The sequence below is a fragment of the Erpetoichthys calabaricus genome, chromosome 12 (assembly GCF_900747795.2).
Source record: "Erpetoichthys calabaricus chromosome 12, fErpCal1.3, whole genome shotgun sequence".
Taxonomy (NCBI): Eukaryota; Metazoa; Chordata; class Cladistia; order Polypteriformes; family Polypteridae; genus Erpetoichthys; species Erpetoichthys calabaricus.
The window spans coordinates 103206132-103228589 of NC_041405.2; the positions used below are offsets into that span (position 1 = coordinate 103206132).

Below are 22458 nucleotides of genomic sequence, written 5' to 3' on the forward strand. Positions count from 1 at the left end.
AGCCCTGTACCTGTGGCCCCCAATACAACCAGGGCGGACGCCCCCTTGCGGTCTGGAAGAGGAATGAGCCCTCCTCCTGTCTTCCTGGGCGTCCCGGATGGGGCTCACAACGTTAATATTGACTTGTAATGAGTTCCAGGCCTGCTTCCAGAAGTGTAAATGCCTTTTAGGTCAGAGTATAGATGCACAAGGGGAGTACTTTGAAGGCGACAGTAGCCACTAGTGTACAGTTCCACATGTATATTTTTTAAAGGTGTATTCCAGGAATTAAATTGTCACACCTTGTACCCTTTAAATGAGAATACTGTACTTTTTTTTAACGTATGCGGGGTGGAAATCCGGTACTGATCGAATACACTTGCACAAAGCAACAATCTTGTGTAAATATTCGTGCTTGGCTACTATAGCTTTGTGATATCATGCTGGCATCATGGGGTGCTGTGAAAAATTGCTTCTCTAAGCTGGCTGCAAGGTGAATTTCTAGAAAAATATTCCTCAAATAAGGTTCACCGGCAAACACAACATATTTGCCTTGAAAAGTGCTTTGGGGAGTTTTTTCAATCACAACTACTCCTAAGTCATAAGAGTCACTCCTGTGTGTGTAAGAGTTGACAACCAGTGAGCATGTAGGTTGAAGTATAATGTATGTAATGCAAGGAAGGAAAATGGGAGTTTTGCATCCCAAAAACAGAAGACAGCCTTATCAGTCCGGTGTCTTGTGTTTATCGTAACATAACAGAATGGAAAGGAAAAGTTGGGCAGAGACGGTTTTTGATTCTTTAGAATTTTGAAACTCTGCTGAGAAGACGTGAGGCACTCATGGAATCTGTGAGTCTCCTGTTGTTCCTCATCATGTAATATGACATCTTCAAGGTGAGAAGACCCAGCAGCTGCAGTTGTGAAGTCTTCAACAGAAAGTCCCGTAGTGTTCTCAGAGTGTTAATGAGCTTTTCTTCTTTTTTAGTATTATTCCTGGAGGTATGTAATATCAAATATACAATAAAGTAAACAGTAAACTTCCCTCTGTATATTTTACAAGCTTATAATGCTTATTTCAGTATTAACTTTTTTTGGTTATCCATAGACCCACAGAAGTGTTAAATGTTTGTTTTGCTTTATCCTGTTGAATTATATTCACTTTTTGTACTTTATAGAACAGTACCCATTAATTGTCAGGCATACCTAATCCATTTTAGTGTCACTAGTGGCCTGGATTTTAATATGGTCACTAAAGTAATCCGTCCATCATCCATATGCACGCCACGCTCTGGACAGACTAAATTTATCAGTCCAAAACAAGACACCAGGGAGCTTCTTTTTCACTTCAAAGGTCTTTTAAACTACAATTATTGAAAATATTTTTTTCTTGCCTACTGGCTGTAGTTTTCTAATCATTTCCTAAATGAATAGTTAATTCCTGCCTTTAGCCTTTCTTAATTAGATTGTTCTTTATCCTCTGTGTATTAACCCCCTGTAACGGTGCCATGGCATCTTTTATTTCTATTGATTGATCTGTTTCCAGTTCTGTGTCCTCCTGTCTCTGTTAATACTGTGCTCTTCTTTCCACTTAAAATTCCATTTTATGTTTATTGCACTCATTCATTTGTCATTTTGATACTGTAGTCTAATCTTATCTTCTCTGAAAAACTCTTAGAATGTGGTATGTTGTTAATGCTTTTAACAGACTGGTGGATGTGACTCTCCTTGCCCTCCATTAACGTCTGTGCATCTATTTCCAGTTTGCCTAATGATTTTTGTTTTAAGTAGGTTAAGACAAAAGTGAAATGAGACATGTTAAGCTATACAGTAGTATTAAACATTTCAAGGACAGAAAATAGACTCTTGAGTAGTTTTACTTTTTTTAATCCTCATTCAGACAGAACCTCTCGTGGTTCAAGGTAGGAGCCCAGCACAGAGCGGTACACCAGTCTGTCTCAAGACCACTCATATCAAGTAACGAGTCTGCACGTGCTGTTGTTACTATACTTTAGCATCTGTGCATCCAATTTAGAGTCACCAATAGGCCTAACACAGAGAGCATTTAAATATTTGTGCTTTTATCAGTTTTCATCTGATGTCAAATAAGAAACAGGAAAGAGTGGTTAGACTCAGAAAGAAAACCCCCATTTAATCATGTAATAAAGAGGTTGCATATAGGAAGCAAGTGTTTGTGTACTTGTGGTCAGCTACCAGCAACTCCCTTTCTTTAAGCATTTTTACACAGCCTTTCCATTGCTTGTCTGTCATAGGCTTCACTTGCATAGTTTTAGCATGTCATAGACAGTGTGACGCATGCCAGTGAGTGGTAGTTGTATAGTGTGACATCCCCAGTGCTTTATGACTTGCCACGACAAAATCAAAATGTTTAATTTTGTCTTATGTCATACAGGTGGCCTTCTGTGTGTATGAGAACTGACGGCCAGTGAGTGCTGAGCTGAAAGAAAGAAAGAAAGAAAGAAAGAAAGAAAGAAAGAAAGAAAGAAAGAAAGAAAGAAAGAAAGAAAGAAAGAAAGAAAGAAAGAAAGAAAGAAATTGTTTTAGACTGCACAAACAGAAAAGAAGTTTGCTTGTGTAATTTTTTGTGTTTGACATACCACAGTTGAATGTCCTGTCACGTCATTTTCTAACCAGCTTAATCCAAACCAGGGTCACAAGGGGTGCTCGGGAAGACGGTAGAATGTAAAGAGATGGGTCAAGATCGCGTCTGATCTCACCTGGACCACATTCATAGAGTCACTAGGCAGCACATTAGTGTTGTTGGGCTGTTGAATTGTGGCGAGAGACAGTGTGGGGGTCATGTGATCTGTCATTCTCTGTAAATTCTAGTCATGCAATCTGACATCCAATGAGATCCAGCAGCTGCAATGAGTCAGCTTGACATACTGTCCAACTTGTCGTGTAGTGTGATGCCATCTGTTTTAAAAAATCAGGTAGACGGGAGTCAACCTGGGGGTTAGTGATCCAAGTTGAGAAAACACACAGAGATATGAGTTCCCTTTTTTTCTCATAATCTTGCTTGTGTAGGCTCATTTGAGTAGTCAAGCTATTGACAATTATAGATAATTTAGTAAGAGTTTTGTTACTTTCTCCAAGTGAAATCTTTATAGGCCACAACTGGTGTGCAAAAAGAAAGGGCACAGACAGTGTCCAATTAGAATACACCTTATGCAGTGCCAGCCATAGAAATTCTTGAAAGACCAAATGAATGTTGTTCATTTCTTGAAGCTAGTGAAGATATCCATAAGCAAAACTCTCCCTCATACCTAAAAAAACATGGAGATACATAATGGATACGAATGCAGTACAACGTAGAATAACATTTTAAAATACTTGAACTTAATAACTGCAATAACATCCACAGAATTCAATGTTGTCAAAACCAAAATGGTGTCAGTTTTACACTTATTTCCGTACTCTGTCATACATCAGTGGATGTGAGACATGCTGATGTGTTTCCATGCCCATGCTCGAGATTTTCTGAACTCTTTGTATATCAAATGATATCATTTTTGAACGTGCTACTCACATGCTCTTTGAAACAAATACACTGTGTTAGGCTGCTAAGTAGGAAATCCATTCCCGGACGGGTTTATCCATTCCCGAGAATTCGGGAATCCCGCATTTCATTCCTGGGAATCCCGGGCTCCCGGGCATCTCACATGTGAACGGTTTTAGAACGACTGACACTTATTTTTAATAAAACTACTGCAATATGTTGACACAAATAAAAGACTAACCTTATCTACGAGCAGTTCATGCTGTCATAGAAGTACATGTATCTATAGTTGTAGTAATAAGAGCATAGAAAATACAATGTCCCCACAGGTGGTGCAGTGATAGAGCTGCCACTTTGCAGTAAGTTCGCGTCCCGGTTCCTCCCTGTGTGGATAGCGCTTTGAGTACTGAGAAAAGTGCTATATACATGTAATGTATTACTATTATTAACGTGTCCAACGTGCAGTCATCCATGCCAGAGCGCACCTTCATGCAGAAGTATGCCAGCTGCTGAGAAAGCACGCTCTGCCTCCACTGAAGTAGGCAGCACAATCATCAGATACTGATACACTTGTTCTAAATAACGCCCGCGCTTGCCATTGCGCTGAAACACCGCTATTTCAGTTTTTACTGATGCATCCAGTTTCTTGTCATCATTCTGTGACGGCAAGTTTCTTAGCACAGATAATGCGGATGCAACAGACTGACACATTGCAGTTTCAAGTTGCTGTTCAAAGCTGTTGTCTGATGAAGTGCAAACTGCAGCAATGGCGCCTCCTTAATTATTTTCAAGTATAACTCTGTTATTTCTTGATTGATTTTTACACTTTTACATGCTATATATGCGAGCTTGGCCGTTCCCATTTTCCCAGGAATTATAGCAGTTTCATTCCCAGGAATGCAGGAATGAAAAATGTCCGGGAATCCTGGGCTCTCGGTAATTGGTATCCTGTGAATGGATTCCCTACTGCTAAGTAACTTACTAGGATAGTCTGTTTGGAGCTGTCCATGTAGCACAAGCTCCAGCATGGTTTTCCAGCAAATTCCACACTCTGTGAATCTTTCATTGTGCACCCTGATATGGAGTAATAATGAATGCAAACCACATGTGTCATGTTTGGCCAGAGCTGAAATGTTTATCTTGTACTTATTGCTGCTCAAATGAAAGTTTGGGGGGACACGGTGGCAAAATGGCACTCCCGTCTCATATATCAAGACAGGGTTCCAGGTAGGATTTGCAAGTGCTTATGGACCGTTCTCCAGTTTACTAACTTAATTTCTAAAATGTGTATGATGTTTAAACTGCTAACTCTAACATGTCACATTATGTAGGCATTGTAATCCACTCATACCTTATCCTGTTTTGGCTTTTGCCTTGCAGACGATACTTTAATGGTGGGCTCCACACAACACACATATTGGATTAAGCGGTTTTCAGAAGGTGACGGATGAGGGCTTCCAGCTGATAGCTGCACAATACACTAGTAACTGATTGTTATGTGTCATTATTCTTAACTGGGTAATACGTCCTGAAAAATACTTGTCATTTTGCTACCTCAGTTATTTGAAAATTAGAGTGTTTGCTTGGTGAACTGAACTGTGAATAAAATTAAATAAACGTATAGAAATAAACTCTTAGGACTCTGGTGTTTTAAAGAGGAGGCACTCATCTGAAATGAAGAAGTACAATGACTCCAAATAAGTGGGGTGGTGCAATGGTTAACGCTGCTGTTTCTTAGCTCAAGGAGACTGGAGTCAAATCTTGCCATGTCTGCTGTCCTTATGCAGTTTCCATGTTGTTCCTGTTTCCACCTGACTTTTTTTTTTTGTAAATCCCTCAGTTTGTGTCCCCACATCCCCATGGAAGGTAGTTTTTAGTTGATTGGTGGGTGTAATTTTGACTGGTGCCTCCTTCATGGTTAATTCCCAGTGCTTGATGGGATAAGCTCCAGCTCCCCACCACACTTAAATTAGATTAAGCAGGTTTACTTGAAGAATGGGTGGATGGCTGAATGGATGGTTGAACATCAATAAATTAAAAAAAACAAGCTTATCAACATGTAGTACCTCCAGACAAAGTAAATATGAGAAGAGTACAGACACCAAGACAACCACAGCAGTCAAACAGTGTCTGTCAGCTACAGCTGATAAGGCTGCCATTGATTCAGTCCTTAAGGACCATTCTCTGGTTTTGTGCTACCAGCTTTTAAACGTATTTTGCATTTTGCAACTCTGTAATTTAAAGAATAACTTGCCACTTCAGAATCCAGAAAATCGAGTTACCATATATGTCATGATAGATAGATAGATAGATAGATAGATAGATAGATAGATAGATAGATAGATAGATAGATAGATAGATAGATAGATAGATAGATAGATAGATAGATAGATAGATAGATAGATACTTTATTAATCCCGATGGGAAATTCACATTCTTCAGCAGCAGCATACTGATACAATAAATAATATTAAATTAAAGAATGATAATAATACAGGTGAAAAAAACAGACAATAACTATGTATAATGTTAAATATTAACGTTTACCCCCCCTGGTGGAATTAAAGAGTCGCATAGTTTGGGGGAGGAACGATCTCCTCAATCTGTCTGTGGAGCAGGACAGTGACAGCAGTCTGTCGCTGAAGCTGCTCTTCTGTCTGGAGATGACATTATTTAGTGGATGCAGTGGATTCTCCATAATTGATAGGAGCCTGCTGAGCGTCCTTCGCTCTGCCACAGATGTTAAACTGTCCAGCTCCATGCCAACAATAGAGCCTGCCTTCCTCACCAGTTTGTCCAGGCGTGAGGCGTCTTTCCTCTTAATGCTGCCTCCCCAGCACACCACTGCGTAGAAGAGGGCGCTCGCCACAACTGTTTGATAGAACATCTGCAGCATCTTATTGCAGATGTTGAAGGAAGCCAGCCTTCTAAGGAAGTATAACCGGCTTTGTCCTTTCTTGCACAGCGCATCAGTATTGGCAGTCCAGTCTAATTTATCATCCAGCTGCACTCCCAGATATTTATAGGTCTGCACCATCTGCACACAGTCACCTTTGATGATCACTGGGTCTATGAGGGGTCTGGGCCTCCTAAAATCCACCACCAGCTCCTTGGTTTTGCTGGTGTTCAGGTGTAGGTGGTTTGAGTCGGACCATTTAACAAAGTCATTGATTAGGTCCCTATACTCCTCCTCCAGCCCATTCCTGATACAGCCCACGATAGCAGTGTCATCAGCGAACTTTTGCACATGGCAGGACTCCGAGTTGTATTGGAAGTCCAATGTATATAGGCTGAACAGGACCGGAGAAAGTACAGTCCCTTGTGGCGCTCCTGTGTTGCTGACCACAATGTCAGACGTGCAGTTCCCAAGACGCACATACTGAGGTCTGTCTTTAAGATAGTCCACGATCCATGCCACTAGGTATGAATCTAATCCCATCTCTGTCAGCTTGTCCCTAAGGAGCAGAGGTTGGATTGTGTTGAAGGCGCTAGAGAAGTCTAGAAACATAATTCTTACAGCACCACTGCCTCTGTCCAAGTGAGAGAGGGATCGGTGTAGCATATAGATGATGGCATCTTCCACTCCCACCTTCTCCTGATATGCAAACTGCAGAGGGTCAAGGGCGTGTTGAACCTGTGGCCTAAGGTGGTGAAGCAGCAGCCTCTCCATGGTCTTCATCACATGTGATGTCAGAGCAACAGGCCGAAAGTCATTCAGCTCACTAGGACGTGATACCTTTGGGACTGGGGTGATACAAGATGTTTTCCAAAGCCTCGGGACTCTCCCCTGTTCCAGGCTCAGGTTGAAGATGCGCTGTAGAGGACCCCCCAGCTCCGATGCACAGACCTTCAGCAATCGTGGCGATACTCCATCTGGACCCGCTGCTTTGCTGGCACGAAGTCTCCTCAGCTCTCTGCTCACTTGCGCTGTTGTTATTATGGGTGGGGATGTTTTTCCTATGCTGGTATCAGCAGAAGGATGTGTGGAGGGTGCAGTACTCCGAGGTGAGAGTGAGAGTGGGTTAGGGTGGTCAAACCTGTTAAAAAAGTTGTTCATTTGGTTTGCTCTCTTCACGTCTCTCTCAATGGTGGTACCCTGCTTCGAGCTGCAGCCAGTGATGATCTTCATCCCATCCCACACTTCCTTCATGCTGTTATTCTGCAACTTCTGCTCCAGCTTTCTCCTGTACTGCTCCTTCGCCGCCCTGAGTTGGACTCGGAGTTCCTTCTGCACGCGCTTGAGCTCATGCTGATCACCGTCTTTAAAAGCTCTTTTCTTCTGATTCAAAAGGCCCTTGATGTCACTTGTAATCCATGGCTTGTTGTTAGCATAGCAGCGTACTGTTCTTACTGGAACTACAATGTCCATACAGAAGTTGATGTAGTCAGTAGTGCAGTCAACAACTTCCTCAATGTTCTCATTATGAGATCCCTGCAGGATATCCCAGTCTGTAGTTCCAAAAAGTTCTCTCAGAGTATTCTCAGCCTCCAGGGTCCACTTCCTGAATGATCGTGTGGTTACAGGTAGGACTCTAACTTTTGGTTTATAGTGAGGCTGAAGCTGAACCAGGTTATGATCTCCTTTCCCAAGCGCAGGCAGCGGGGTGGCGCTGTATGCGTCTTTAATGTTTGCATACAGTAAATCAATAGTCTTATTTCCCCGGGTGTTACAGTCCACATACTGGGAGAATGCAGGCAATGTTTTGTCCAGCGTCACATGGTTAAAGTCTCCAGCGATTAGCACAAGCGTTTGTAACTTAGCAACAGCGGAATGGATGATGTCACTCGCTGACTCCACGTCTGCCCGAGGAGGAATGTACACGATGACAACAATGACATGTCCAAACTCTCTGGTCAAATAGTAGGGACGTAAACTTACGGCCAACAGTTCGATATCCCTGCAGATATGTGTTGTTTTGTTTTAGAATTATGCCCTGTGATAGCTAAAATTAACATTGCTATGTTGATAACTGAGCATGCTATATAAATAAAATGTATTATTATTATTATTATTATGCTTGTGTTTCTAATACATCTCGGCATCATTAAGGAGATCTTTGCAAGACTGGTCCAAAAATGTTTTATTCCAAAGCAACTAAAATGTGATTTTAGCTAGGTAGATTTTAGAAAACTACTTTATTTACAGTTACTTAGTTCATTTTATCTTAAGTCATAATACTCAGCTTTTCAGTACTTTCCACCAGGAATTCTTTAGAAAACACATTAGGGCTGAAAGCACTGCTTTATTTAGCATAAAAGAGTGCACGAGAACTGTCGTTTTATAAATTATACTGTAGTAATTCATCTGTAGCTTTAAAATCAGCTTAAAGCATTTAAAGCAATACTTTATAAATCATCTTATGGAAATATAAGTTAAATTTTATAAATTAGTCCATGTCATTTAATCTGATGCTTTATAAATTAGCTTACAGCGATTAAGCTTTGGCATTATAATTTAGATCATAGCACTTAAACTGAGGCTTTATATATTAGCTTGTTACAATGAAAATGAAGCTTTATACTTGTTGTAATGAAGCACAAAGAAGGCAGAAAAAGTTTTGGGGAACCGTATCCTGTATTATACAGCGTACAAATCAAAATATATCAAGCGTTCAAGAACTGGCTCCAGAGCAACGCCTAGTGTCCAAAACCAGGACAACTAAAGACAAAGGAGTTGGGCTTTTATAATAATCAGGGAGGGAGAGGTGGAGTCCAATTATTGAAGCCGGACGTGACCTCGGTAGGGGGGCGTGGTCATGCAAGGGAAGCAGGAAGTACTTTATGTTGGTTGGATCTGTGGGAGAAGGAGAGGAAAGGTTAGTGCACTTTGTTTTCCGCCCTCGGTTAAGCCTTTAGCCTTCCTCCCAAGCGCACGTGTGTGACACTGTAAATTAAAACATGCATAACACTCTCAGCCTGCTTAGTACACGAGTGGGTCATGAATGGGTCATGAATTGAAGCCAATGAAGTGTGTCAAGAAACACTACTGGGGGTCCTTCATTCCTACAATAATAAACCCTTATACTGTTGTAACTATCGCGACTCTTCTATTGTCATTAGCCAAGTAAGAAATGTTGGTTGTTCTTTTTTGTAATTCTTGTGTGTGTTTTAGTGGTGGTGTTGTTGTTTGTTGTTATGTTTCTGTATTTTTGAGCTTTAACTAAATTTTGGCTTTGGCACATAATGTCATTGTCTGTCTGTCCGTCCATCTGTCCTCATTAATAAAAGGATAAGTGCCTATGCCTCTGTCATTCCAAAAGATGGCACTTCACGAATATTTTAATAATAAAATGCATTACATTTGTGATTCCAACAAAATAGCGCATCTCAAACATTAACACTGCTTTTATGAATCCCATACTAAATGTCATATAACAGAGAAATATGCGTTGTTGGAATAGCGCATCTCAAACATTAACACTGCTTTTATGAATCCCATACTAAATGTCATATAACAGAGAAATATGCGTTGTTTTTCATTCCAACACATGATGCATCACAAGCATTTTTAGCAATAAAACGTATTACTGCAGCATTACAAAATAGATTCCGATAGATGGTGCACTGCAAACGTCAATGCTGAGGTCTACATGGATTGCTTAGATTTCAGCCTGCATTAGACAGGTAGTACAGCTAGTCTATCGATAAACTGATATATGAATAGTTTTATTTAACATTTTTGAATGCTAGATTTATCGTCAGTAGACTAGAAGAACACATAAATAGGTTCTGTTTTACTTTAGCAACTAGTCATTGAGCCCGTTACAATAACGGGCACTAGAACAGTAGTGCATAAACATTAGTAGGAACAGTCTATATTAAATGGCAAGGGACTTTGACCTCATTCTTTTTGTTGGTCGTATATTTCTTTCTTTTGTTGATGTTTACTTGTTGAGCTGACCGTTCTTCGTGGGCTGCTGCCGTGTATTGTGTGTCTTTAATTTTCTATGACAGTAATACTGTCTTGTACGTCCGCTGGCTTGTATGTCCGTAATATACCTTTAATTTTCTCTGGCGGTAATACAGGCATGCGCGTCGGTAATATGCCTTTAATCTCCTCTGACAGTAATACTGGCTTGTATGTGGCTGTAATATTAGTCACTGTATTGTGTACCTTTAATTTCCTCTCGCAGTAATACTGGTTTGTATTTCCGTAAAATGCCTGTAACTTTCTCTGACAGTAATATCGTGCATCGCACCGTGGCCCGCGCATGCGTGCTGCACCAGAAGACACACACACACACGGACACCTGGACGCACACAGGGATTTTATTAAAGAGGATTCTTTGCATTCATTTGTGACTAGTCAGTCACCTTGTAGTGAGTTCATAGATGCAACTTTTCACTCTAAGTTAAAAAGGAAATGCACTTTTCTAATATTATTGTGATTGCTCTCCAGTAGACGGGTGTCCTTTTTGATATTGCACTTTATCAGTTTTATCAGGATAAGCTCCAACTTTCTGTGACCCCAAAGTGTTCAGAGATGAGTGGGTGAGCAGATGGATGAATCTTATTGTAACATATCCAGTACATGGTAGGTTCAGCATTTAGCACTGCCGTGTTGCAGGTCCAAGAACCTGTGGCTGAACTCCATTCTGTCTGAAGTTTGCCTGTACCCATTCTGTCCATGGGGATTTTCTCTCTGTGCACTGGTTTTGTTGCAGTGATGAGTTTTTACTCTTCGGAGATCACACTTTCTGTTTTGAGTTGCCTCTGTTGCTATCAGCATATACTCCAACCCTTAACAATTCTGCAGATTTAGACAATGAATGGATAAACTCCACAGAGACCTTGATCAGGTCAGACTAACAATGCAGCTCATTGTTTGCTGTCATCCATCCATTTTCAGTCCAGTTACAAGATTGATGTTTCTGGAGCCTATGGCTGGTAGCACATTGTGCAATGCAGGAACAGATCATGGACATGGCAATGATCCGTCACAGTTCATATTCATAGTCGCAAATCTACAGTCCTTCACAAAAGGCCAGGTTTTTAAAAACAGAAATTGGAGAGACATGTGTTGGCCTCCCCACATACACTACACAGGCTGTTTAAGACAGAGAGGGTTTTTGAGTAATCAACAGAGGTTGGGACACCTGTGCAAATCGTTTGCTTCAACTTGCAAGGTTTCATTTACTTTAATTGCTGCAGAACATCTGGAGGTTGTAACTTATTAGTTATTTCCTGAAGAAGGCCCACTTGTAATATTCTGAAATTTCCGATTTTCCCTTTTTTTCAGTTTTTGCTAACCTAAATTTTAAATTTAGACCTGTGGTAGTTTACCTTAGGTAGCTTACCTTTTTCTTTTTAGGTCATTCGTTGCATTTTAATTGATTAAATTTGAAGAAAAACAGGAAAAAGGGAGGTGTTCTAAATCTTTTGACCGGTAATGTATATGAACTATAAAAGAGTATTTATTAACTAAATATTTCATAATACCTACTTGACAGTCGTGACATTCACATTCAACTCTCCCACCACCTTTACATTGGGTAAGGATGTTTTATGAGAAGAAAGTGCAAGGCACACCTTCACAATTGGTGTGTCGAGGAAGACGAAAATGTAACATCAACTGACGTATAATGCACAGGACGCTAAATGTTATAGAATGTGCGCAATGTGATTGGCTCCTCAACAGAGTGGGGCTCTGCAGATCTGTAGCTAGACTCCCATATTGATGAAAAGATCAGCGTTCTCATTAGTGTTTTAATGGCAATTGGCAATAAATTCTTTTGTTAATTGAATACACCAAATATTTTGATGGTGTTCTTACAAAAAAGAAAATCAAGTCTTGGAAATGTCTGCTGTGGCAGAATGAGAGCACCAGCAAGCCATGGAGTTAAATTAACAACAAGACTTGGCTTCTAATTCAGAAATTGGTCATTTGACCAATTTAGCCGGTCATCTGCTGGCTCAATTCACATTTCATTTCTGTCTGGTTGCCATTTAAGGAAGAAGCAAGGCAATTCAACAGACTCAGGTCAGGTCAGGTCAGGTCGGGGAGCATGCACTGGTACGGCGCATTGCCACACCCACCACACGACGAAACAGCTTGGGAACCTGGTTGGCAACCCCCCAGGCAGACACACGGTCCAGTCCCACCCTCCGTAAATGATCATCTATCTGCCTCATCCAGGTGTTACATGGGTATCCCCTTGGCCTGGTCCAGCCGTTTGGGTAATCAATAATGAGGATCCGGTGAGCCAGATCACCCTTAGGGAATCATGCTACATGGCCGTAGTGCCGTAACTGACGCTCCCTCACAATGCAGGTAATGTTCCTCATTCAGGATTCCGTGAGCAATCTCTCAAAGTGAAACCAGCAGTATCCAGGTATTCTCTGCAGATACATTGTAGTGAAGGAGTCCAGTCTTCATCTCAGGTCACTGGATAGCATCCATGTCTCGCAACCATATAGCAAAACAGGAAGCACCAGGACTCTAAAGACTTGGACCGTCACCCTTTTGTATAGATATTGGGAGCGCCACACACCCCTTTCCAGCGACAGCGAGGTATATCGTCAGTGAGTGAACTGAATCTTCAAAAAAATAACAAGTCAATTAAAATGAAGGGTAAAGATGTGAATTAGCTGCCAAAACTGGTCACTGATTAAGAAAAGGGTTAGAATAAAAACCTGCTGTCAAAGTAGCACTCCAGGACCAGAGTTGGAGACCCCGTCATAGAACACGTTGTTGGTCGTCTTAAATAATGTTTTCAGCTGTTTATGAGAAATGTGAATTACCTATCCATCCATCTGCTTTGTGAACTGAATTTAAGGGTCGGCAAGACAATCCCTTCAGTATATAACACAAGGCAGAGTGAGTGGGATATCACCCATCACATGCTGCACATTCACACACTTGCAACGAGACAATTCAGTCTGACTAGGTAACTTAACATACGTGTGCTTGACAGTAAAATGTAACAATCAAACAATGAACAAACGTGGTGGTTATGCTAATGTGAAAATAGTGAAAATGTAATAAAATAAGGAGTGATAGATTGAGAATACAGTTTATTCGTTTGTGTTTCACCTGCCAAGACAGGGACCAACTTCTATAAACAGTTACACAAAACAGCTTCTTAGGATGATTCATATATTTGATTAAATATGAGTTTCATATTAAACATCTTTATTAAAAAATAATCCAAGCGAGTGTGTACATTTTTCATTCAAAGTAACATGTCATCAGACCCGCTCAGTACAATTCAGGGTCATGCAGAGTAGAGACACGAGGTAGTGACCAAGCGTGGTCAGGTTGCCGGTTTATTGCTCACACAAGGCCTGAAATTCTTGCTTGCATGTGCTAATTTAGAGTCACCAATTAATGTAACACAAGCCTTTAGGGTTTGAAAGAAGAAAAATTAGGGACAAGCCAAGCAAACATGGGGTGCACAAACAAACTCTGCTTCAGAATGAAGTTTAGGGCCCTGGATCTGCAGAGTGGCAGTGGAAACTCCTAGTATCAACACTTTCACAAAAGGTTTTGTTTTTATTTTTGCAGCCATTTACTGTTAAAGTGAATTTGTCTTGGATTTACAAGCAAATGAAGAAAGTGTGATAGTAATTCCAGAGCACAGATTGCTCAGATAAGAGGCAATCAACATTACTTACAAGCAAAACATTCAAGCTATTCAGGCAACATCCTTATGAAACTCAGTCACATTGTTCAGATGTTTTCGACTCAAAAATCAAAGCAAGTCTCACAAACAGTGCCACATTTTTAACTTCAGTCATTTGGTGTGAATTATTGCCTGTCGTCATTTCATTTGTTTTACTGTCAAACAGAGTTAGACTGATTTCTGTGCTGGGTTAATTGTGGTGTGCTCACAGTTTGTCCTGTTGCCCTGTTCTCGTAATAAAGAACACTTTTTAAAGCGGACTCTCTTAATTAAGGATTGTTTCACATTGACAGCATTGAAGATGGTGTTGTCCGGCTGCCTAAGTTTGTTAACCTTATCTTAACACGTGTCACGTCTGGCCAGCTTGGCCCAAAACTTACAATATTTAAACTGAAATTGATGTGGTCCAGGACTTAAATTTGTGGTGTTTCATTGCACCTTTCCAGTTCTAAATATTTGACTCACTATTCCCACAGAACGCTTAACAAGCATGAACATTAAGAACTCACACCGAACCACGGCTGAACTTAAAGCCTTAGACAAGCTGGAGGCACGCTAGGTTAGAAATGAGAGCAGAGTCTCCATCTTGCTAGTTAGAAACGAGAGCAGAGTCTCCATCCCGTCTGTCAGTGGGAAGCGCTGTGCGGGAAGACGGATGACTTAATTAGCAGGATGCTGGAACGATTTACAAATGGGCTTGTTCAGTGAACCCAAGTGAATCTTATAAAGTACATTTCTAAAGGCAGCCAGCAGCATATTCCTTGGAGAACACTGTAAATGTTTTGTTTGCTACAGTCAGTGCCACCATGTCAAAAGATTTCTGGGGAGCAGGAAATGTAAATGGAAAGCTTTGGCTTTGATCACACGGAAGGCAATGACACGTGAAATGTCAAGCAATGGCTGAACTAATTCATCCTTACTAATGCACTTTCCTTTCTTTTTTATTCCTTAGGAAAGAGAAGAAAAGTAAACTCAGATGCAGAAGACACAGATAACCTCATTTCAAGGATGGGATATCAACAAAGACGTTAGAGCAATGGAGGGTGGATCTTGATGATGGTTTCTAAGGTGCATTTTGTGCCACAGATGTTGGTAGAACATTTTTGACAGGCTTGCCTTTTCAAGTAACACACGTGGAATGGCATTCCTTAATCACACCACCAATGGTAGCAGGGACAATTGCCCGATTGATGATTCCTTCAAATACAACCTGTACGGTGCCGTCTACAGTGTGGTCTTTGTGCTGGGGCTCATTACCAACTGTGCCTCACTTTTTGTTTTCTGCTTCCGCATGAAACTTCGCAACGAGACCACTCTTTTCATGACCAACCTTGCCGTCTCAGACTTGCTCTTTGTTTTCACTTTGCCTTTCAAGATCTTCTACAATTTCAACCGAAACTGGCCCTTTGGGGATGGACTCTGCAAGATCTCCGGAACGGCTTTTCTGACCAACATTTACGGAAGCATGCTCTTCCTCACTTGCATCAGTGTTGACCGATTTTTGGCAATTGTGTACCCTTTCCGATCCCGCTCAGTCCGCACCAGACGGAATGCAGGAATTGCTTGTGCGGGGGTCTGGATGTTGGTCCTAGGAGGTGGGATCCCAGCATCTTTTTTCTCTACCACCAATGTTTCTAACAGTAGCACTACTTGTTTTGAGGGCTTTTCAAGGAGTACCTGGAAGACTTATTTGTCGAAAATAACCATCTTTATTGAAGTTGTTGGTTTCCTCATTCCCTTGCTACTCAACCTGGCTTGTTCCTCCATGGTGCTCCGGACATTACGTAAGCCAGCTACACTCTGCCAAATTGGTACCAACAAGGAGAGGGTTTTAAAGATGATTGTTGTGCACGTGGCCATTTTTGTCGTTTGCTTCGTGCCGTACAACTCCATCCTTTTCTTGTATGCAATGGTGCGTTCTCAGGCTGTGGCTAGTTGCTGGCTGGAGAGATTTGCTAAAACTATGTACCCGATAACACTCTGCATAGCTGCCCTGAATTGCTGCTTTGACCCTTTTGTGTACTACTTCACATCGGAATCCTTCCAGAAGTCATTGAGCATTGGAAAAGTGCAAATTAAAGCAGACCTTACACTGAAGAGTGAGACCCCGCTGTCTGGTAAGGGAAGCCTTCCTTCCACGTTAGATGAAGGTGTTATAGCGGAAAGGACAAAAAATGGCAGGGAATTTATTTTGGAGTCCCAGTTTTGATTTTAGGTAACAAATTCTGTTGTTGTATTTCATGGGATTTCAAGTAGAAGCAGCATAAAGATGAAGAGGATGGAATATTCACTAGCTGGAATGTGAAAGAGTAAATAAAAGTAGTTCTGTCAAATGTTAACAAAGTCTCTTTTGGCACTGTTTCAGTTAAAAATAACTAAAGATGCCTGTAATTACTGGAAAAATATTTCTGCAACAATATATCTGACAAATTGAATGTAAAGAATTAGGCTGATTAGTGCAAGTACGCTACAAAACAGAAGCGACTTTCTGCTTAGCTACGCACACAGATTGTTGTTTATTTGTGACAACAAGCGTGTCTGGTGAAGATCTGTCACCAGTTAATCTTTGGCACTTTGGATCCAAGGCACAGAAACTATCTTCATTAGGCAAAGGAAGAGGTAGACAGTGTGTCTGACGCAACTTGAGCAAGCAAAAAATACACATCAGTTCTTCAAAACCCCACTCACCCAAAAACTTATGACAGCATTTATACAAAGTGTCTCGTCCTATACAAATCACAGCATTCCTTAGATTTTAAATGAAAAGCCAAGGCTAGCTATCGTAAGCTAGCAGCAGCTGATTCCATGCTGAATCAAATCATTTGAGTACGCGCCTGTGCACTGTGGTTTTGTGAAGTACTGCAAGTTCTGTAGATAAATGTTGAGGCACCAACCCATTCGTCCCTATTTAATTCAGTCCAAAAATCAACAAGAATGGCCACTTTTTACAATAATCAAACAAATAAACTGCCAGGCTAAGTAAATGGTCATGCTCCGCTCCTGCGGTGCAGTCTGTTCCAAACTGAACACCTCCTTCCAGCAGCTACAGGCTTTATAGGAGGGGACCTGGAAGGGGCGGAGTCAGTTGCCTTTACTGATACTGTGGAGGGAACTGAAGAGGAGGAAGTTAGTGTGAGCGCCCCCTCTCGACCTGGGGTGGCATTGCCTACCCACAGACACGTACGCAGCACAAAGTAATGACAGTCAGCATTTTATTGATTAGAAGAAATGCAAAATGTGCGTCAGTCTGTCAAAATACATTTTAAGGTACAGCTGTATAAAGAATACGATCCTTAAACTTAATAGATAATGACTCTAAAGCAGCCTCTTCCTTTTTCCACATTTTTCAACTTGAAGATGGCAGTAGCAGTTTCAGTTAATATTATTAGAGAAAGGGATGTGAGGTGGAAAGAGTGTATATTTTAATATTCCTCAGTATCATTTTAGATCCTGTCTTATATGTTGTTAATTCAAAGACTATTACATATGACACACCAGTTTTACTGAGAGATCCAATAAAGAGATTATTCTTTTAAAAGAGTATTCATCACACTGTGCGTGCACGTGAACAAGTAACGTTCTGTTTCTTAAATAAACGCTTTAATTAGAAAGGTACTTCAAACAAAACCTCAGTGAAAGAAAATGTCCAACTAGGTCAGCCTAATGCTTGCAGTGTTTTTGTTGTGCTACAGATAGTGACTGGAGGACCACAAGTGTTTACGGTGCCCCCCCCCCCGGCCTCCTCTGGTGATTTCATCAGCTCAGCGTCGGCCCACACCAGCCTTATGGCGTAAACCTTTGTATTTTGTACAGTAAATATGGAAATGAAAAATCCTGTAAATAATTATATATACTGTATATAAAATATATACTATGTATGTGTGTGTAAAATATTACAAATTATACATTTTTGAATCATGCTTAAATGTATTGCTAACTTTCCCATTTTTCTGGAAATAAAAAGGAAATTAAAACCATCATACAAAAATGTGTACAGTTGTTAATGATTGCGGCAGTGGTCACAATGTTCCTAACATATATGAATCTGACACTGTAAGATTTAAACATTTAAGCTGACATCTTTTCCCCTCCATTTTAGACCGCTAGTATCGCAATATTTAAAAATGATGGTGCAAACATTTTTCGAAAGTATGCTGCTATGGGTATAGTTATTTTCTTTATTTATTGCTAGTAACACTCTGACCTCAAAGAAGCACATCTCACGAAAAGCACATCACCCCAGGTCACACCATAGAGGCAGGAGCCTACACTGCCAGCTGATGTCACACCAGATGTGCCGCGTGTTTGCATCTCCGCCATGTCGCGTGGTCACTCCACCGTGGAGGAACCGGAAAGCCCAATAACATGGCACCTCCATTTCTTTGGTCGTGTATGACTTTTGATTGCACAGCTTGGAGTGAATGACTGGCAATGAAGGCGATCAGTCGGCCAGTGCAATATACTTCATCCTGAACAGAGTTTAATGTGGAACTTTCCCTGTAGGTAATAAAACGTGTCTGTGTGACTTTCCTGTTCCTGTCAGCTAGGGCATAGATGGATAGATAGACAGAAGAAAGAAAGAAAGAAAGAAAGAAAGAAAGAAAGAAAGAAAGAAAGAAAGAAAGAAAGAAAGAAATTCATAGCTTCCCATCCATCCATCCATTTTCCAACCCACTGAATCCGAACACAGGGTCACGGGGGTCTGCTGGAGCCAATCCCAGCCAACACAGGGCACAAGGCAGGAACCAATCCCGGGCAGGGTGCCAACCCACTGCAGGACACACACAAACACACCCACACACCAAGCACACACTAGGGCCAATTTAGAATCGCCAATCTACCTAACCTGCATGTCTTTGGACTGTGGGAGGAAACCGGAGCGCCCGGATGAAACCCACGCAGACACGGGGAGAACATGCAAACTCCACACAGGGAGGACCCGGGAAGCAAATCTAGGTCTCCTAACCGCGAGGCAGAAGTGCTACCCACTGCGCCACCGTGCCGCCCGATTCATAGCTTCATGAGGTATTTATGTTTTTGCTCTCTCAATCAAATTCCAGAATGTGCCTTTAATTGTGACTTCATGAACATCTCAAATTATCAACATGGCTTATACATGGCCACAAGTCCAAGGTAATGCAGAGAATCAAAGTATTTTTCATATGTGCTTTTTTGTTCTGATTTTCTTAATATTTTTGTCTGTGACCTTTCAGCTATACCTGATCTAATTTTTATTCCTATTTTTATGCTTGTTTTTCAATATTTATTATGTTCTAACAGTAGAGTTCACACTTTATCATTTTTTTTATTATTTTGTTAAATTTGTGGCACCAGCGGGAGCTCACTTACTCTTGAGGTTACAGTATGTGTTTTTAAATATTCTCTTAATTTTCTGCCATATTTTATAAAGCAGTAAGATCTCACAGCTTACATTAACCTGCATGTGTTCATCCATTCACTCATTCATTTTTCAAGCCCACTGGTTTACAGGGAGTCCCGTCAGCTTTGAGTGCCAGGAAAGAACCACCATTATATGGGCCATGTTGCGGGGTGGCTTCCTAACTACATGCTTGTGTTACCCCAGTTGGCTCCTTCTGATTCAGAGAAGTAAAAGCTCTACTGCAAGGTTGTCCTGTACAGCTGAGCTTCTCACTCATGCCACAGACATTGAGCCCAGCAACCCCACCAAGAGCTTCCTTCATGTGGTTTGTACTCACAAACTATAAAGTGCTTTTCTCACTACTCAAATCACTTTACATAGTTAGTAGGCAGCCACTTCAACCACCACCAATGTGTAACATCCACCTGGACGATGTGACGGCAGCCATTTTTGCACCTGTACAGTCACCACACATTAGCTGTTAGGTGGTGATGTGGTCAAAGAGTTACTTTGATGATTAGGGGCCCGGAATTACTAGACTGTGGTGGGTAATCTAGCTAGTACGTTGGGATACACTCTACTTTTTATGAAGTATGCCCAGAGATCTTCTGTGATCACAGAGAGTTAGGACATCGATTTTACGTCTAATCTGAAGGATTACACCATTTTCAAAGCACAGTGTCACCGTCACTGCACTGGAGTGTTGGGATCCACACACAGACCACAGTGGCCTCTCAAGCACCTCTTCCAGCAGTAACCCAAGCTTTTCCTGGTTGGTCTCCCATCCAACATGCTCAAAACATGCTTAGCTTCAGGTGGATGACCTCTTCTGTTTTGCTTTGCACACCTGGACACTGCCATTTTTTTCCCATTCTTCTTTGGAAAAAAGCCCTCTGCCAGGTTGCATGGGAATTATGACTTATGTACAGCTACAAATTCCAGGCTGGACTGAAAACTCGGCCACTCCAGAATGTTAACATTGTTTTTAAGCCATTCCTGTGTTGCTTTGGCTTTATGCTTGATGTTGTTGTTGTCTTGCTGGAAAACAAATCTTCTTCCAGTGGTGCAATGTTCTGTCATACCCCAAATGCATACCTCTCCCAGTGTTCTGCTGAACTCAATTTACCTTCAGAAGCCTTCCAGGGATCCCCACAGCATAATGCTGCCAACCCCTTGCTTCACGGTTTGTGATGTTGTGTTTGTTATAACGTGCAGTGTTCAAAAATGATGTTTAGTCTGATGGCAAAAATAGGTCAGTTTCGATCTCATCAGACCATAGAACCTTCTTCCAGCTGACTTCAGAGTCTCCCATGTGCCTTCTGGCAAATTCTAGCTGAGACGTCATGTGCTTTTTTTGGTGACACTTTAGAGTTTAAGTGCTTATTTACTCTTATGTAACAAGATCTTGTCAAAGGGTTCTTGTGGTCTCCGTAACACTTAAAAATACCCTCATACATAAGTTATCATGTCTGGGCTGTGTGGCATATTGACATGATGGTTAAATGACTTGTTGAGATGAAGGTGACTTGGATATTGTCTTATATCCATCCCCTTGCCTTGTGATTTTCCATCACCTTTTCATGGAGTTCCCTGTTGTTCTTTTATCTTTATTGTAGACTATGGTACTGACTCGCCATTAGCTGGTCCTTCCAGATAAGGTGCATTTATACAACAGAGAATTGAAACCCCAGACAGGTGACCACCAGTGAACTAATCATGTGACTTCTCCAACCAATTAGCTGCACCACTGTTGATTTAGATGTGTCCAGTTAAAGGGCTGAATACCTACTTGATCAGTTATTCTGTGTTTTATAATTGTAATTAATTTAGACCACTTTACAGAGATCTGCCCTCACCTTGACATTAAACAGTCTTTATCTGTTAATGAGTGTCAAAAAAGAAATTAAATCCACTGTAATTCAATGTTGTATAACAATAAAATGTGAAAACTTCCAAGGCTGTGAATACATTTTTTTAAATAATTTTATTAATTTTATTGTAATCATTCATACAAATCGATCAATTTTTACAAAAAATAGGATTCAAAAACAAGTCGACCCCCACCCCTGAAAGAGAGAGCATGGCCAACGGAGTAAAACTTGTAAACATACCTAAATTGATTTTTTAATCAAGTGAGTTTAATAGGCCAGTAGAGATGAATGGAGAAGAAAGCAGTGAATACATTTTACAATCTCTGTATATTACAGAGCAGTAGGAGTTGCTTATATTTTATCTTTCTTATTTCTAACTGTTAATTCCAATACAGAGCTTCAGAGAAATGATCCCAGCAGCTATGCATGTAAGGAAAGAGTGAATCCTGATTGGTGATCACCTTTATTTTCTATCGTTTTTTTATAGTGTGACAGCACTTTCAAATATTTAATTTTTAATTGATTTTCGTTCCTCTATAGTGGTTTTTGTATGTGGTTTTAAGCACTCATTCAGTCATTTCACTAACCTACTAATTCCTAAACATGCAAGCAGAAGTGATAGCAATGCAAAAAACAACCCTGCATGACAGCTTTCTGAATTGTCTGTCATGGTTATATAGTGTGACCAGTAGGGGGCGTTGCAGCACCCCTGACACGGCCACACAGGCACAAGTCCCAAGTGCAAATGCAAAGTTTACAGGGTGAGTCAAAATTATGTTAACATTTAAATGTCTCAACCTATTCGCCATCATGTTCAACACACAAAAGCCAACAGTACCATTTAAAACCCGGACACACATTTCACGAAGAATAGATGATACCATAATCTGTATTCTGTCCTTCAGGTCATTGATATCACGAACCTTCCAGCTATACACGTGCTCCTTCACCATACCCCATAACCAGAAATCACAGTGTGTCAAACCAGGGGAGTGTGGAGGCCATGGCAATGGTCTACCATGACCTATCCATTGACCTGGAAAGGTGTGGTCAAGATAAAATTAATCCATTAGTGTTAACATAATTTTG

The 22458-nt window shown here is 40.9% G+C and overlaps 1 protein-coding gene across 2 annotated transcripts in view; it reads left to right on the forward strand.

The window, feature by feature from the left end:
• lpar4 (lysophosphatidic acid receptor 4) overlaps positions 1–18106 on the forward strand; it is a 159631-nt gene extending 141525 nt beyond the window's left edge. For both annotated transcript variants that reach the window (XM_051934490.1, XM_028815939.2), the window contains exon 2: positions 15071–18106. In XM_051934490.1, the coding sequence (XP_051790450.1) occupies positions 15257–16327 (1071 nt within the window). In that variant the 5' untranslated portion in view covers positions 15071–15256 and the 3' untranslated portion in view covers positions 16328–18106. The remainder of the gene's footprint in view (positions 1–15070) is intronic.
• Positions 18107–22458: the final 4352 nt, after the last annotated feature.